Source organism: Podarcis erhardii, assembly GCF_964252035.2.
Source record: "Podarcis erhardii genome assembly, chromosome: 15".
In the NCBI taxonomy this organism is placed as follows: domain Eukaryota; kingdom Metazoa; phylum Chordata; class Lepidosauria; order Squamata; family Lacertidae; genus Podarcis; species Podarcis erhardii.
In genome coordinates this window covers 22652180-22669226 of record NC_138505.1, presented here as the reverse complement: position 1 = coordinate 22669226, position 17047 = coordinate 22652180, and the positions used below count along the sequence as shown (strand labels likewise).

Below are 17047 nucleotides of genomic sequence, written 5' to 3'. Positions count from 1 at the left end.
TGTACATAGAGTCACAGAATTGTAGATTTGGAAGAGACCCCAGGGGCCATCTAGTCTGACCCCATGCAATGCAGGAATCTCAGCTTAAGCATTCATGACAGACGGTTCTCCTCCTATCCCTGTTTCTTCCTCACAACAACCCTGTGAGGTAGGTTAGGCTGAGAGATGCTGACTGTCCCAAGGTCACACCCAGCGAGTGTCAAGGTCAAGTGGGAATCTGAACCCCTGGTCTCCCAGGTCATTGTCCAACACTAACCAACACAAGACACTGGCTGTCTGGCGGGGAGGCATATGCTCTCTGTCCCTCTTTCAAATGAATTGCAGAGGTTACTCTGCACAGAGGAAATGCGTGCATGGTAAAAAGTTTGCTTTTCCAAAAAGGTTGCAAAGCAATGTGCAAGTTTGAACGCAACAGATGCCAGCAGCATGGCTTCCTTCTTTGTGGTGGCATGTTTGGCCAAGAAGGGAGTGCAGAACGAAGGCGCCACCATCAAGAGTAATCGCCCATCTCAATTTGCAATCGCCCTCTCCTGTTCCATCCTGCCGGGAGCCCATTTCCCCCCTTCCAGATGGGAGTGGGCTCCCCTCGTTAAAATTCTGAGCGCCCGCATCTCCGTATTAAAGCGGATATTAAGCCATAAAGCGTAATATGTTATGACACCATAAAAGGCAGCGTAATTGCTACGGAACCATAAAATGTAATACAGTTGGCTCAGCGGCCATTATCTTCCCCTCCTCTTGCGGCTCTAAGTATTTGAAAGTGTTATCGAACAGCCCGGGCGAGGGCAAAGAGAGCAGCTCAAAAAGCCTCTTTGTTGTTGGAGACTGCAAGCGGAGGAATGACTTCAGATGCCCTCTTCCCGCTCCTAGAGGAGTCGACTCCATTTCTATGCGGTAGGCAGCCCAACTGAAAGTGAACTGGAAAGTAGGGCGCTAGTACGCTCAGTTGGTTCGAGCATGGTGTTGAGAACGTCAAGGTTTGTAAGTTCGATTCCCATACGGGACAGCTGTGTATTTATTTATACATTGCAGGAGGTTTGACTTGTTATAGAAATTCTAAGGTCACACACACACACACACACACACACACACACACACACACACACGATGTCCATAAATGTACAAGGCAAACCCATACATAAGTATATAAACCATGTGTCTGAAATAGTACAGGAGAACAATCCCGAAGGTTTTTTTTTAAACCACAACAACAAATAATTGTTTTAAGATTGCTGATTTTAATGATGTTAATCTGTTTTGAATATATATTGGTCTTTTTAATGTAGCCTGTAGCTTGTCCTTTGTAAACTGCTTTGTAAACACCCGTCTTTTTAAACTGCGAAAGCAGTATACAAATATACTTGAGTAAGCAGTATACAAATTTTGTTGAGTAAAAATAAATATAATATGCCTGATATATGTACAATATATCTGAGACTTTTCTCCCAGGGAGGTGGGGATAATGGCAACGCTAGAATGGGGCCTTTTTAGTGGTGGCTCCCTGCCTGTGGAATGTTCTTCCCCCTCACTGTCTATTTTCAGGTGCTGTGCCAGGCAAAAACATGTTGTTGTTTTTTTACCCAGACTTTCTACCCAGAGAGTTTTAAGTATTTATGGCCTCTTGTAGTGGGGTAGGATCTGCTATACTGATCTTTTATATAAATGGATGGAGGATCTGCTATACTGACCTTTTATATAAATGGATAGAGGATCTGCTATACTGACCTTTTATATAAATGGATGGAGGTGGTTTTAGGTACTTATTCTGTTTTGGTTTGAAAATTGCTTTGGGTCGCTCTTGTGAAAAAGGGACTAATGAATACTAATCATAATGCTAATGATTTATTTATCTTATATTTCTTGCATTTATCTCCCACCTTTTCCCCCAAGGAGCTCAAAGTAGCTGGCATACATGGTTCCCCCATTTAATTCCCACAACAATCCTGTGAAGTAGTTTAGGCTGAGAGACAGTGACAGGTCCAAGGTCATGCAGTGAGCTTCATGTCTGAGTGGGGATTTGAACCCTGGTCTCTTCCAGGTCCTAGTCCAACCCTCTAACCACTGCACCACATACAAATGGTATTCATAATAATAATAATAATATAGGATTTACACTCATGAAAAGGTAAGAATGCTGAGCTGAATGGAGCGGTGATTTCTAAATCTGTTGCAAATGGGACAACAATAGATGACATTGTTGTCTGCCAGAGAGGGAACTGGTAAGGCTTTTTTTTACAGGTGGTGTGAATTTCACAGTTCATGGTTTTCCATAATGATACATTACATCTTTCGAGGACACGCTACTGCATCCTATAATTCTGGTCGCAGCCCAGGACTCAGAAACCCACAATTGTACAGCTGTATTCATTAGACATGCTCCAGGAACATATCCCAGTAGGATCCGGTTTTTATCTGAAGATTAAAAGCTCAATAAAGCCTTGATTAAAGAGAGAGAGGCTTTATTCTCAACACACCCTTGGATCGCAGGGTTGCCACAACCCATATAAATTAGGAATCTTCATAAATGCGATTGCTCACGTTTCCTGAAGAAGGCGGCTAGGCAATTTAAACAGCTGCGGAAATAAATAAGCAAATACTTTCTCCCCCGCATTTCCCTCCCCACTCTGGAACTGTAACAATGGGGCACCTGTTTGATTGTTGCCTGTTGGTCAGAGGCCTTGCAGTCTGTTCAACAGGAGTAGTTATGGCTAGGAAACGTATGGGAGAGAGCACTTTCAGAGCATCCAACATGACATGGGGAGAGGTGATAAGGCAGGTCAAACATGCCCGTCTTGATACAATTTGGCTTCCTTTATTAATCTGTCAATAAGATCAATGCCCCCACCCTGGCCACTAACAGTCATCTATGGAGGGGCTTCATAACAGGTAAATAATATGTTTATTTGTACAATGTCATACATATGTGCCAAAAAAGATAAAACTTCTGCTTATGTGCCTTCCTATATACATAGAAACGTAAGGCTATCATCACACTGCAGTTCACATGGCCATCAATAGGTGGCTCCACCAACTGCACTGAATGGTAGGCAAGTGAGTGAACAAGCAGCATGGAGGGCAGCCAGCCCAGAAGAGTTGTTTAATTGAGGGGTTGAGGTGCTTCAGAGAGCAGTTTGGCAAACCGCTCTTTAAAGCACCTACCCCCTCCTTTAAAAAGGGAATGGGGCTGGGGGTGAGCTGTGAGGGGATAGCCGAGGGCGAGGTGTAAAAAGAGATGTATTGGGTCAGGTATAAAGCCCAGTTGTTCTGGATTACCATCAGCCTTAGCCAGCCATGGATGGAACTAGTGGACCAATCTGAAAACCGCCGAGTTAGGATGTAGCAGACATACATATACACACAACTAAAAACTTCAGTTTGGGTTTATTGTTCAATAAAAGCACAAGTCTTATTTGGAAAAAAAGGACATTGCTCCAAACAAGGGCATAATTTCACATGTTTAAGTATTTTCAGACTAATGACATCCTGCAGGTCTAGAACGTACCCACCCCACTCAAAAGTAGCTAATCTTGCAGTTCACATCAACTTTATGGGGAGCTGGATTGCCTTTAATTAAAAAAAGAAAGCAGGAAAAGCTTCCTAAAAGCCGAGAATACCGAACATTTAACCTATCTATTCCTACTGTCATAAATATCTCACATACACCAAAATTATATTAATGACAAACGACTTGTTGCTACGTTCCACATACAGAGACAAAATGCTGGAGCATGGCTTGTAAGACCTTGATAAAACCAGGGGTCATAGAGGCAGTTGTACCCAATTAAATCTTGCGGAAAGTAGGCCCATTGAAATGAACAGAGCCAAGTTAGCCATGCATATTATTTTGAATGGGTCTGCTCCGAGTGGGATTAACATGGCCTACAACCCCAGGTGTTAATTTGCAACTAGGGAGTGTTTCTATAAAAAGGATGAGTTGATAAGGTGGTGTTGCAATCCCGAGTTTCTGTAAGACTGGCTTGGCCTGGCTTGGCCCAATGCAAGGACAGCCCTTGAGAAGAACAAGAAGCAATCATGAGAACCTGGCAGGGAATGGGTTAAAGACCAGAGCACTGAGGACTCCGGGTCTCTCAAGGACCAAGGCGTTCTCAGTCTTAATCAGTAGTTAGACATTGACGCTCCAGGAAGACTCGTAAACTTTGATGGATTACGGCAACCCAGAGGGACAACTTCAGTGCAAAATCAGGGGTGGGTGTGTTGGTGAACCTCCCAGGAGCAGCCCATGGTTCAAAGGGCCCAAGAACAGCGCTCGATTGTAGTGAATGGGACACGGAGGAGAACCAAGTTTTCTGACACATTGTGAGCTGTCTGATGGCTTCCAGAGCATCACATTGAACAGGGCATGGGATTCAGTCACATCCTTGCAAATTCAGGTGATGCCAATAAAAAGAGGGTTCTAAACCCGCTTCTAAACCAAACCAAACCAAACCAAACCAAACCAATGGATGTTTTCGCAGGAAGGAAAGTGATGGGGAAAGGAACAGGGAAAGTGGGTATAACAGCTGCTTGAATCAGCATTGTTTGCCTGGCAAACAGATCAGAATGGTTACTCAATGAATGACGGATGTTGTATAACCTCCACATAAGCTTTGTGCAAATAAAAAGGAGGATGGATACTCAATAAACGGGCTGTCTGAGAGTGATTTCTGACCCTACACTTTTGTGTGATTTCTTCCAGGCAAGGGGACTACATCTGATCTTAATATACGGGCTATAGGAAGGATGCCCTGGACCTGAGCTCTCTTTGGGAACACAAGCCAGGAGCTTTCAAGTAGGGAGAAAGACCTTAGTTAACTGTGGCACCAGGAAGAATGTGCAGCTTAACTGAGCAGAGGTGGGAAGGCATTTAACTGCTGGAGTAAAGGCGGCTGGACTTAGACCAGTTCTGCCTTCAACATACTGAGTCAGACCTATTGGTTTATCTTGCTCAGTATTTTCCACACTGAGTGGCAGCTGAGTCCAGGGTTTCAAGCACAGAATCTCTCTCAGTCCTACATGGGGATGCCAAAGGGGGATTGAACCTGCATGCAAAGTGAAGGCTAGATGGCAAATGAGCCCATATGCCTCTGCCCTGCTCCCCCCTCCAGGGAAGGAGCCAATGACTGCCATAGCCCTGCCCTCTTCAAGCTGAAGGAATTTCAAGTGTCATTGAACCTGTTGCCTCCTCAACCTCTGGAACACCTGGACAGCCTTGGGATGTTGATGGGCTGATGTAGTAGAGATTCAGGGAAGGTTGGGCATCACCTGGGGGAAGCTAAGAAGGTCTCAGCACCTGAGAAAGGGCCCACTCCCACCACCCCCTCTAGCCAGTGTGACAACCTGAGTGAGTGCTTGCAAGCTGGGTCAGTGGGAGCCACCATTTTAGTGCCCCCAACACATCACAGCTGCTAGGAATTGTGGGAAATTGGAGCTCACCCAGGCTCCAAACGATCTGAACTGCCCTTCAGATGCCAAACAGATAAATAACCACACAACTTTCCGAAGACATCTGAAGGCAGCCCTGTATCAGGACGTTTTTAATGTCCGATGTTTTGCTGTGTTTTTATTATGCTGGAAGCCGCCCACAGTGTAGCTGGGGCAATTATTTCTTATATAACCACCACGGTTTTAGAAGCTGACCGCCACCTCTCACCTTCCTCTGAGAAGCCTCCCAGAGGTTGCGTCCCAGATGGTGACAGGACTTCTGGAATGAGTCCCTCTGGCACAGAGGTGGGGGGCCAATTCTGGCCCTCCGAACCTCTCTCTATGTGGCCTTTGTGGCTGTCCCCAGGGCAGTGCCCCTCATTGTCCCTGTTTTGCATTCTCCTTGAGTGCTTTTCACTGGTTGAGAAGTGCCCTTGAACCCCAATAATGCTGTTTTGCTTGGCAAGATGGAGGGAGGGGTGTTTGCGTGCCTGTGTGTGACTATCTGGCCACACAAGAGTAAAATTAGCATTTCTTGCCCCGCCTACCACTGACATGTGGCTGCCTCGAGGGGAATGCCCTACTCGTGGCAAGGACCTGGGTCATGTGATTTTAAAAGGCCACTGATACAAAAGCCGCACACTGATCTGATTGGAATACTGGGAGGAAGCAGCAGAATGTTTTGAGGAGGAAAAATGCTCTTTATAAGAAAAAAAAAATGTACAACATCAAGTGGCAAATGCATGTAGGGAGAGAAACACGGGGTGGGGATGAAGAGAGCTGGGAACTTCTAGATGGGCCATCCTTCAGGCACAAGTCGCTTCTTGGTTCTCCAGAGGTATTTCATTACCATAGCTGCCATCTCCGTACTGGATGTAAGGAGGTATCTGAGGAGCCTCAATGATCAGCAGCCCCTCTGGTGACAAGGATGCGAAAACTGTGATGGGATCCACTTCTCCAGGAAGCCTAGGGAGGAAACATAATGATTCATAAATAACACACACATTATCATTCAGCCCAGACACTGAGATCCATCTCTGAGGGACTTCTGGTGGTTCCCTCACTGCGAGAAGTGATGTCACTGGGAACTAAGTAACAGGGCCTTCTCAGTAGTGGCGCCTGCCCTGTGGAATGCCCTCTCACCAGACGTCAAACAGATAAGCAATCTGAAGGCAGCATATAAATTCTAATAATTTTCTTCTTCATCATATATTGTATGTATATACTACATTTATTTCCCACCTCTTTCTCTGAGGAGCTCAAGGTGGTTAACGTGGTGGTTCTCCTCATGGTCTAAACCCCGCAACAACCCTGTGAGGTAGGCTAGACTGGCTGAGGGATTTGAATCTCCTGGTCTGACATACTTACCACTAACCCACACAACTAACAATGAATGAATTAGGCATCCCTGGTAGCTAATCATTTGGCCTTAAATGTTAACTGGGTACACACCCTACATTGAAAGGACATGATTCCTCCCCACGAAAAAGGGTCCTGGGAACTGTAGTTAAGAATTTGGGAATTGTAGCTTTGCAATTGGGTAAAAGCGACACCTCCCAGGATTCTGTGAAGGAAGCTATGTGCTTTAAACATGCTTTAAATTTGTGGTGTGTATCCATAAAGGGGGGGGGGGAGAGTTTAGAAGGGAAAAGGCTTAGGAGAGGGATTATGCTCGCTTTTCTTGCTCCCCCCCCCATTTTTTAAAGAAAGGGGTGTTGTATTGTAATACAGGCTTTGTGTTAAATCTGTGCAAATTCTTTGGCAAGGCGGTTTGGCTGGATGCCTTCATTTAAGCTGAGTACAAGCACATCAAAGTAAACTTTGGCTGTTGCAAGCAGGAAAGAAGCATGCCCAAATAAGGAGCTCTTGTGAAACTCCAGAGACAGGCCAACCATGGCCTAGTTGGGTTCTCAGCGAGATGGTAAACCTGGAGAAGACTCTTCTTCTACCCTTTGTGACTTGCAGTCCCCTGCTGCTATTTTTTTCTTAATGGCAGAGAAAGTTCCGGAGCATGACTCATCGCTTAAAAGTAAACAATGAGGGCCCGAGAGCATGATGAGGCATAGATTCTAAAATAGACATCAAGAAGCAACTTTGCAGACCAACTCAAAGCCCTACCTGAACCATCCACTGAAAGTAGTATGATACAACTTTAAGCAATCTAGGCTTCCCCCAAAGGCTCCTGGGAAATCCACGTAGCTCAGTATTGTCTACATGGAGGCCTCTTCTGCACCGTACATTTAAAGTGGTATCATACCACTTCAAACAGCCACAGCTTCCCCCCCCCCAAGAATGTGATGGTCATTTAAACCTCTGGCACCCCCCTGCTGCTGCCCTCTGGCTTCTTAGCACCCCCAAGGTAACCCCCACTGCCCAGAGGGCAGTGCCACCTGCTTTGGGAAGCACTGCCCCACAGCGTGGAGCTCTGGCCAAATGGCACCCTGTCCTGTGAGGGGTGGGGAACGGCCAAGGATTTCCATGAATGTGCAGAAAGCCCCTTTTCCAGTGTTCTGAGGGGTCTGTCCTCCTCCTCCCCTCTCCCAATTAACCTCTGTCTCCAGACAGCCTGGGGGCTCCTCAAAATGCCTATCAGCTCAGAGCATCAGCACAAGATAGCCATGAGAGTGACCACGCTGCTGTCAGCCGGGAGGAAAGGTCAACATTGCTCCAGCCTTACTGGCACCCAGAGAGCCCTGTATCATCTTTACAGGAAAAGGTTCCAGGATCGTGATGGGCAGAGGTCAAAGAGTCAGTGAGCAAGTGAGGAGAGGCTTTCAATCTGCTTGCCTGGTGAGCTGATTCTGTAATAAAATCCAGCCAAGCGGGGAAGGGGAAAGCCTGAATGTCGGTTCAAGGCAAGGAGCCCATCTTCTTGAAATCCAGAGCAGGCTGGCCTCCGAAGCATCCCTAACAGCTGACCCTGATCAAACTAGTGTTCAGAGAAGTTAACCTAAAGGCAACCATTTACAGTGGTACCTCGGGTTACATACGCTTCAGGTTACAGACTCTGCTAACCCAGAAATATTACCTCGGGTTAAGAACTTTGCTTCAGGATGAGAACAGAAATCATGCAGCGGCAGCGCGGCGGCAGCAGGAGGCCCCATTAGCTAAAGTGGTGCTTCAGGTTAAGAACAGTTTCAGGTTAAGAACGGCCCTCCAGAACGAATTGAGTACTTAACCCGAGGTACCACTGTATTTATTTTTTCTGTTAAAAACAGGTTTCCACTAATTTAATGCCCTTCAGATGTTCTCGAGCATGCTGGCTGGCTGAGGTTGTCAGGTCAGGATCATCCCAGACCCTGAGATTTCAGGGCCCAAACCTGAGACCTACTCATAGCTGTCAACTTTTTCCTTTTTTTGCGAGGAATCCTATTCAGAATAAGGGAATTTCCCTTAAAAAAAGGGAAACGTTGACATCTATGGACCTACTGGCGGTCTCTGGTGATGTCACAGTGACAGGCCCTAGTGATTCTTCCTCTGCAATCTCTCCCACCACTGATCTCTGGAGACAGAGGTTAACTGGGAGAGGGGAGGAGGAGGAAAGTCTATGTAATCATTTGTAGCTTGCTTCTGCCAGGCTTAAACTTGCAAGGTGCACTCATAATAGTTTGCTTCTGCTTTGAAGGCATTCCCAGCCGGAGATTCAAGCCCTCTCTCTGCCACCTGGAGGGGGCCAGGAAAAACATGGAGACTTCAAGTCAGCCCTGGAGGTCTGGCAACCCTATTGACGGGAGTTGTAATCCCAAATATCTGGAGTTGGAGTTGGCTCAGAGTCGGGGAAAGGTCCGTATAGTAAAAGCTATGGTTTTCCCAGTAGTGATGTATGGAAGTGAGAGCTGGACCATAAAGAAGGCTGATCGCCGAAGAATTGATGCTTTTGAATTATGGTGCTGGAGGAGACTGTTGAGAGTCCCATGGACTGCAAGAAGATCAAATCTATCCATTCTGAAGGAAATCAGCCCTGAGTGCTCACTGGAAGGACAGATCGTGAAGCTGAAGCTCCAATACTTTGGCCACCTCATGAGAAGAGAAGACTCCCTGGAAAAGACCCTGATGTTGGCAAAGATGGAGGGCACAAGGAGAAGGGGACGACAGAGGATGAGATGGTTAGATAGTGTCTTTGAAGCTACAAACATGAGTTTGACCAAACTGCGGGAGGCAGTGGAAGACAGGAGTGCCTGGCGTGCTCTGGTCCATGGGGTCACGAAGAGTCGGACACGACTAAACGACTAAACAACAACAGAGTCGGGGAACTCGTGGCTAAGTCGTTGTTGAACTCCAGCTCCCATCAGCCCCAATCAGCATGACCCACCCCCTTTTAATTTGCCCAAAATTGAATGCCCTGTCCTATAGATCTATAAAATCTAGGTGCCCAGTGAGGAGGGTGGTAAGTGGCGGCATAGCTGGGTCATGAGGAACCCTTCTGAGATGCCGGAGACCTTGGCTCACTGACTTGGCTAATCGGTGGCACTGGACCCAGGCAGAGATATACCGGGTACTTTCCCCAGACATACTTAGAAGCTCCTTGGTAAGGTAAGGTAAAGGACTCCAGGACAGTAAATTCCAGTCAAAGGTGACTTTGAGGTGTGGCACTCATCTCACTTTCAGGCCGAGGGAGCCGGCGTTTGTCCACAGACAGCTTTCCGGGTCATGTGGCCAGCATGACTAAACCGCTTCTGGCGCAACGGAACACTATGACGGAAAGCAGAGCGCACGGAAACGCTGTTTACCTTCCTGCCATAGGAATTTATCTACTTGCACTGGTGTGCTTTCTAACTGCTAGGTTGGCAGGAGCTGGGACAGAGCGACGGGAGCTCACCTCGTCATGCGGATTCAAACCGCTGACCTTCTGATCGGGAAGCCCAAGAGGCTCAGTGGTTTAGACCACAGTGCCACCCATTTCCCTGGGAAATGAAGCTGTGAAATACTTACTGGATTTTCTTGGTAAAGTTTTTGGATACAATTCCGCCTTCCACCTGTTGTTCTTCATGTTTACCTGCAAAGAACAGAGGGGGTTTTTTGGTGTAGAAATTCCACAGCGCAACAAATTTCCATCAAGCTTGCCACACATTCTGGTTTGTTAACTCAGCTGGTTATTAAAATTTCATGTTGCTGGGGGGGGGGCGCGCGTTAAAGCAGCAGTTCTCAAACATTGCCCCCCATCCCAAGCAGACCATCTCAAAATTGTAGGGGAGTCTCAATGGACTACTTGATCTTTCATTCATATTGCACCAGCATAATTTTAAAATCTAGCATGGAATTATTATCAAAATCACAGTCCGCAGAGGAGGGCCACTTACCTTTTAAGAAACAATTAGCAATTACACCAGCTCCATCTGCACTATACATTTAAAGCTGTACCACCCCACTTTAAGCAGTCATGGTTTCTTCCCAAAGAATCATGGGAACTGTAGTTTGTTAAGAGTGCTGGGAATTGTAGCTCTGTAAATTCCCAGGATTTTTTTTTTGTGTGTGGTGTGTTCTTTAAATGTATGGTGCATATACAGATTCACTCAATCTCACCTCATGTTGAGTTAGTACAATTTTTTTTTTTTACTGTTGCCTTCTAAATAATGTTATGACTTTAAACAATTTCAGCTCTGTGGGGTTTCATTCCTCTGCCCTTACTTGTTAAAAATTGATTTGTCCCTGTAAAGTTTCTTTCCCTCTGTTCTCTGTCATAGCTTTTTAAAAAAGTGATCTGTTAAACTACAATGAAGGCATTTTGCTGTTGCAATTTTGTTTAATTCATATATAAACTGCTTTCAGGTTTGACTATAAATCTTGAGAAACAAACAAACAAAAATAAATTGCCCAGAGAACTTGGGTTATAGGGTGGCCTATGATTGTATAAATAAAATAAACAGTGGGATAACATGGGGCATAAATAACATGGGATGCAAGCTGAACTCCTCTGCCCTGAAGCAAGGCAGGATTATTTATTATTTTAACTACTAAATGTTGATCCCATTTCTTCCAAAAGAGCCCAGGGTGACAAACAGTGAAATATAAACTCTCTCTCTCTCTCTCTCGCTCGCTCTCTGTGTGATATCATATGTCTATATAATATATAAAAAAGCCAAATATTCTCAAACTAAATTAATGGTTTTTTTGCTCATTAGTTTTTATTAATTTTTCAAAACTGTCAACAAATTAACCTCAAATTACCGTATTTTTTCGTGTATAAGACACCCCTGTGTATAAGACGCCCCCTATTTTTTGGGACTCAAAATTAAGAAGATGCACTATGAACTATCTGTGTATAAGATGACCCTTTATTTTAAACTTGAAAAATTTAGGAAAAAATATAGTCGTATGCATGGAAAAATACAGTAATTCAAATTTAAAAGCTGACTTCCCACCCTTCTCCCACGATGTTGCCATCCCCCCCCCTTTTTCTGGCCGCATTATATAACATAAAAAAGTAAAGGTAAAGGACCCCTGACAGTTAAGTCCAGTGGCAGATGACTCTGGGGTTGCGGCGCTCATCACACTTTACTGGCCGAGGGAGCCGGCGTACAGCTTCTGGGTCATGTGGCCAGCATGACTAAGCTGCTTCTGGCAAGCCAGAGCAGCACACCAAAACGCTGTTTACCTTCCCACTGGAGTGGTACCTATTTATCTACTTGCACTTTGACGTGCTTTCGAACTGCTAGGTTGGCAGGAGCTGGGACCAAGCAACAGGAGCTCACCCCATCACGGGATTCAAACCGCCGACCTTCTGATCGGCAACCCCAAGAGGCTCAGTGGTTTAGACCACAGCGCCACCTGCGCCCCATTATGTAACATGCTTTTATCTAATTTGGAACTAAATTAATGATTTCACAGTTTTCAGAATCAATGGATTTCAGGAGAAAGTTTTTCTCCCTATCTCAGCACTAGAACTCAAGAGTCATCTGACGAAGCTGAATGAGGGAAGATTCAGGACCGGCAGAAAGAAGGATTTAGTCACACAGCGCATAGTTTAAACTATGGGATTCAGTTACTGATGACTACTAACCATGATGGCTGTGTTCTACCTTCACTGTCAGAGGCAGGGTACCCTATTTTTGGGAATCACAAGTGGGGAGAGGTGATGTTGCCCCTAGGACCTACTTGTGGGTTTCCAAAGAGGCATCAGGCTGGCCACTGTGAGAACAGGATGGACCTTTGGCCTGATCCAATGAGATTTTTATTACGCTCAGACACCAAATGCACGGCTGAACAGGAATGTTTTAAAACTCTACCTACAGGTTAATAATAAGGGAAGAGAGATGCAGGTCTTTGCCAGCCAGGGCAGTGATTTAAAAACATGCTGTGCTCTAGTTACTGCGGACGTTACTGATATCCTGTTCAGCTGCTGCGTCTATTTTTGACCTGGCCAATCCTTGTACCTGGATTGTTTTCTCCTAGCTACTGAATGGTAGCGAGATACCAAGGTGGGGTGGTATATCTCTGTATTAAATACATATACAGTGGTACCTTGGTTCCAAAACAGCTTAGCTGTCAAACAAATCAGCTCCTGAACGCCACAAACCCGGAAGTAAGTGTTCCGGTTTGTGAATGATTTTAGGAAGCTGAACGTCGGACGCGGCTTCTGCTTGAGTGCAGGAAGCTCCTACAGCCAATCGGAAGCCGTGCCTTGGTTTTCGAATGTTTCAGGAGTCAAATGGACTCCCAGAATGGATTAAGTTTGAGAACTAAGGTACCACTGTATAAAGAAAAGGTTGTAGCCAACTGAATTTTACTATGAGTAGAACTATTGAGATTAATGGACCTAAGTTGGTCATGATCATTAATGTCAATGAGTCTACAATGAGTAGGATTAGCACTAGACACAACCAAGTACAGTGGTACCTTGGGTTACATACGCTTCAGGTTACAGACTCTGCTAACCCAGAAATGGTACCTTGGGTTAAGAATTTTGCTTCAGGATGAGAACAGAAATCGGGCTCCGGCGGCGCGGCAGTAGCAGGAGGCCCCATTAGCTAAAGTGGTGCTTCATGTTAAGAACAGTTTCAGGTTAAGAACGGACCTCCAGAACGAATTAAGTACTTAACCCGAGGTACCACTGTATCTTCATATTTGCTCCATGTTTTGCTTCTGATCACATTTCACTTGTGGGCAACTCTCACTTGAAGCCATGAATCCGGTTGCAGCCTTTGTGCTAAGCATAGGATTGGAGGATAGGTTCGTGGCTACTAGCCAATGAGATACTTCTCCATGAATTGGTCCAAAAGTCTTTTAACAAATCCAAGTTCCTGTGGGAGCGAGTTCTGTAGTTCAACTATGTACTGTACAAAGAAGCCATTTCTTCTGTCTTTCAGCGCCTGCTAAACACATTCTTGTTTAGACAAGTCTACCCAGATTCCTAGAAACGCTGGCATGAATTTTATCTTTCTGTAAACCACTTTGAGGTGCTTTTAAAACCCAACAATCAAGCAATGATTTTATGAAATAAATATGGCCTGAATCTTCCAGCATTCAGCTTCGTTGGATTCCCCTGAGTTTCAGTGTTATGAGAGAGGGAGAAAAACTTTTCTCTATGCTGTGCATCGTTTTATACATGAGGCTCCAGCATCGCCAGGAACAGCTGCTGTCTGAGGCACCGCCATAAAAACGCTCAGAAAATCTCTACGGAATGGAATTCCCTGGCAAGAGTCTACCCACAGACTGCCCTCATGGCAGACAGGTTGTCTCTGCCGTCATTCCCAACAGCTTCTGGATGAACTAGCAAGAGCCTCAGCAGGAGCGAATCCACCTCAGATACGGCTCTGGAGAAACAGCTGCTGCTGCTGACATTCTCTCCCTAGGCCACATTCATACCACACATTTAAAGCACGATGGCGACATTTTAAACATCCTCAGCTTCCCCCAAAGAATTCTGGTTGCTGTTGTTTGCTAAGGGTGCTGAGAGGAGACCCCCTTTCCCCCTTGCAGGGCTACAATTCCCAGAGTGGTTTAACAACAACAATTTGTTATTTATATGCTGCCCATAATAATAATAATAATAATTTATTATTTGTACCCCGCCCATCTGACTGGGTTTCCCCAGCCACTCTGGGCGGCTTCGGCTTCCATAGAAACCAAAAATACACTAAAATATCACACATTAAAAACTTCCCTGAACAGGGCTGCCTTAAGATGTCTTCTGAATATCAGGTAGTTGTTTATCACTTTGATATCTGATGGGAGGGCGTTCCACAGGGCGGGCACCACTACTACCGAGAAGGCCCTCTGCCTGGTTCCCTGTAGCTTTGCTTCTCGCAATGAGGGAATCGCCAGAAGGCCCTCGGCACTGGACCTCAGCGTCCGGGCAGAACGATGGGGGTGGAGACGCTGCTTCAGGTATACTGGGCCGAGGCCGTTTAGGGCTTTAAAGGTCAACACCAGCACTTTGAATTGTGCTCGGAAACCCATCTGACTGTGTCGCCCCAGCCATTCCTCCTTCCTGGGCAACTCTGGGAATTATAGTTCCGGGAAGGGAATAAGGGTCTCTTGACAACTCTCAGCACCCTGAACAGACTGCAACTCCCAGAATTCTTTGGGGGAAGCAGCAAAAGTGGTATCACAGCGCTTTAAATGTATAGTGTGAAAATGGCCTCAGTACATTCAGCATAGATTTCAGTCACCACACAGAACATGGGCATTTATTCTAGGCAGGCCGGATCGCTGACCAGCCCTGTGATTATCCATGAACCACCTGTTGATGTGCAGAACAATACTGTAGGGAGAGAGACAGAGATTGCCATCCATCAACAACCTGATTAAAACTGTTTGCACACTATACTTTAAAGGACATTCAAAACACATTCCTTTCCTCAGAGAATGATGGGCACTGTAGTTCCACCCCTCACAGAGTTAAAATTCCCAGCAACCCTTAAACTGCCCAGAATTCTTTAAGGGAAAGGATGCGCTTCAAGTGCATTTTAAAAGTATAGTTTGTACACAACAGGTCTCCCAATTGGCTGCTATTTGCGGCTGAGATTCAAGGCTCATCCATACTGTCGTTCAATGTTGATAGCCAGTTTCCTGTACCTCTGCGTATTCTCCGTTGTCTGTATGACATTTCTCCTCTAAATCACTGTCTTCACAAACTTTCTCCTCCTTCAATCTGGATTTTTAAAAATACCCTCTTCTCCTTTTTGGAGTGCCCCTGGTATGAGGAAATCCAAACTGAGAGAAGGGTGTATGATGGCCGCGATTTGTCAGAGAACACCATATGGTCAATACGATGGTCATCAAATAGCCTGCTTTGTCTAACCTCCCTGAAAACCAATCACGATGAATGCTCATAAAGAGATTGTCTGGAAGTGACCTAAGGGATGTCCCCAACTTAAAAATAAATGCAGGAATTCTTCGACCCCAGATATCTCTTGCCTTGAGTGGGCATCTGTGTGCTGTCATAGCACATGGCATCGCATGGAGATGGTGAATGCATGTACAGCGTTACGCACATTCCAGTGCCAAACTGATTAGACTAGCTTCCCCCAGCCAATGACTAGTGGTGTGTGGTAACACAGAGGCAGGCTTTTTCACTGGAGACACCTGCTGAAATATGAGAGGCCCCATCCCTGTTGGCATTCCGCTGGCTCCTGAAGGCACACCTGCTTAGGGAAGCGTTCCCCTGAGCTGAACTTGTGATTTTATCATTGTAACTGTTTTCTTTTTAAAAAACTGTATTAACTGTCATGCTTCCAAATTGTTTTATTGTATATTTTAACCGAGGATGCTTTAATGTGATTGTGTGTGTTTGCGCGCGCGCATTTAAATTATGGATTGGCTTCATATTTGCAAACCACTTAGAACGTCATTTTGTCATATAAGTGGCATCGATCTAATCATCACCATCATCCGATGCCTTCCATATGTTTTGGACCACAACTTGCCTCAGCCCCTGCTAATATGATCTAGTGTATAATTTACATGCACTGTGGATGGGGGAATCTTAGAACTGGTTCAGACATGCATGTTGATGACTAAACCAACCAACGAGGCTGGGCAGCTTCAGATTTAAAAACAAAAACAAATCACTACTGGGGAAGTGCCATAGCTCATAGTTAGGGCAGTTGCTTTGCTTGCAGAAAATCACAGGTTGGATTCCTGGGACTGGGAAATACTCATTGCCTGAAACCCCCAATAACTGCTCCTTCTCAATGTAGACAGTATTGAACTAGATGGATTAATGGCTTGACTTGGTACAAGATGGCTTCCTAGGTTCCTTTTATATCAGGGAAGGGACGTAGCACAGTGGTAGAGCATCTGCTTTGCATGCAGAAGGTCCCAGGTTCAATCCCTAGCACCCCCAGAGAGGGCTGGGAGAGATCCCTTGCCTGAAGCCCTGGAGAACCTCTGCCAGCCAGTGTAGACAGTAGTGAGCAAGGTGGACCAATGGTCTGACTCAGTATAAACCAGCTTCCTAGGAACCACAGAACTCCAAACAGAAGGCATCTCAAAAACAAGCAGTTCACACATATGGCAACCGGCCAGGAATCAAATGACGCACTTTGCTTTCATTCTCCCTGTCTCAGAAGCCCGACAGGCTTCAACTAGATGTCGGGGATTGAATGTCACTAACCCCATGCTGCGGAAAGCAGAGGCCTCCTTGCTTTCAACTTTGTCTCTTGAAGACCCTTGTTCAGGCCTT

The 17047-nt window shown here is 45.6% G+C and overlaps 1 protein-coding gene across 4 annotated transcripts in view; it reads right to left on the bottom strand.

Annotated features, from left to right (window-relative positions):
- Nucleotides 1–3362: 3362 nt before the first annotated feature.
- HSPB8 (heat shock protein family B (small) member 8) overlaps nucleotides 3363–17047 on the bottom strand; it is a 29447-nt gene continuing 15762 nt past the window's right edge. For 3 of the 4 annotated variants that reach the window (XM_081842143.1, XM_081842142.1, XM_081842144.1), the window contains exons 3-4: nucleotides 10354–10417; nucleotides 3363–6387 (exon numbers count right to left, since the gene is read on the bottom strand). In XM_081842143.1, the coding sequence (XP_081698269.1) occupies nucleotides 6228–6387; nucleotides 10354–10417 (224 nt within the window). In that variant the 3' untranslated portion in view covers nucleotides 3363–6227. The remainder of the gene's footprint in view (nucleotides 6388–10353; nucleotides 10418–17047) is intronic. The other variant, XR_014151417.1, reaches the window with a different exon arrangement.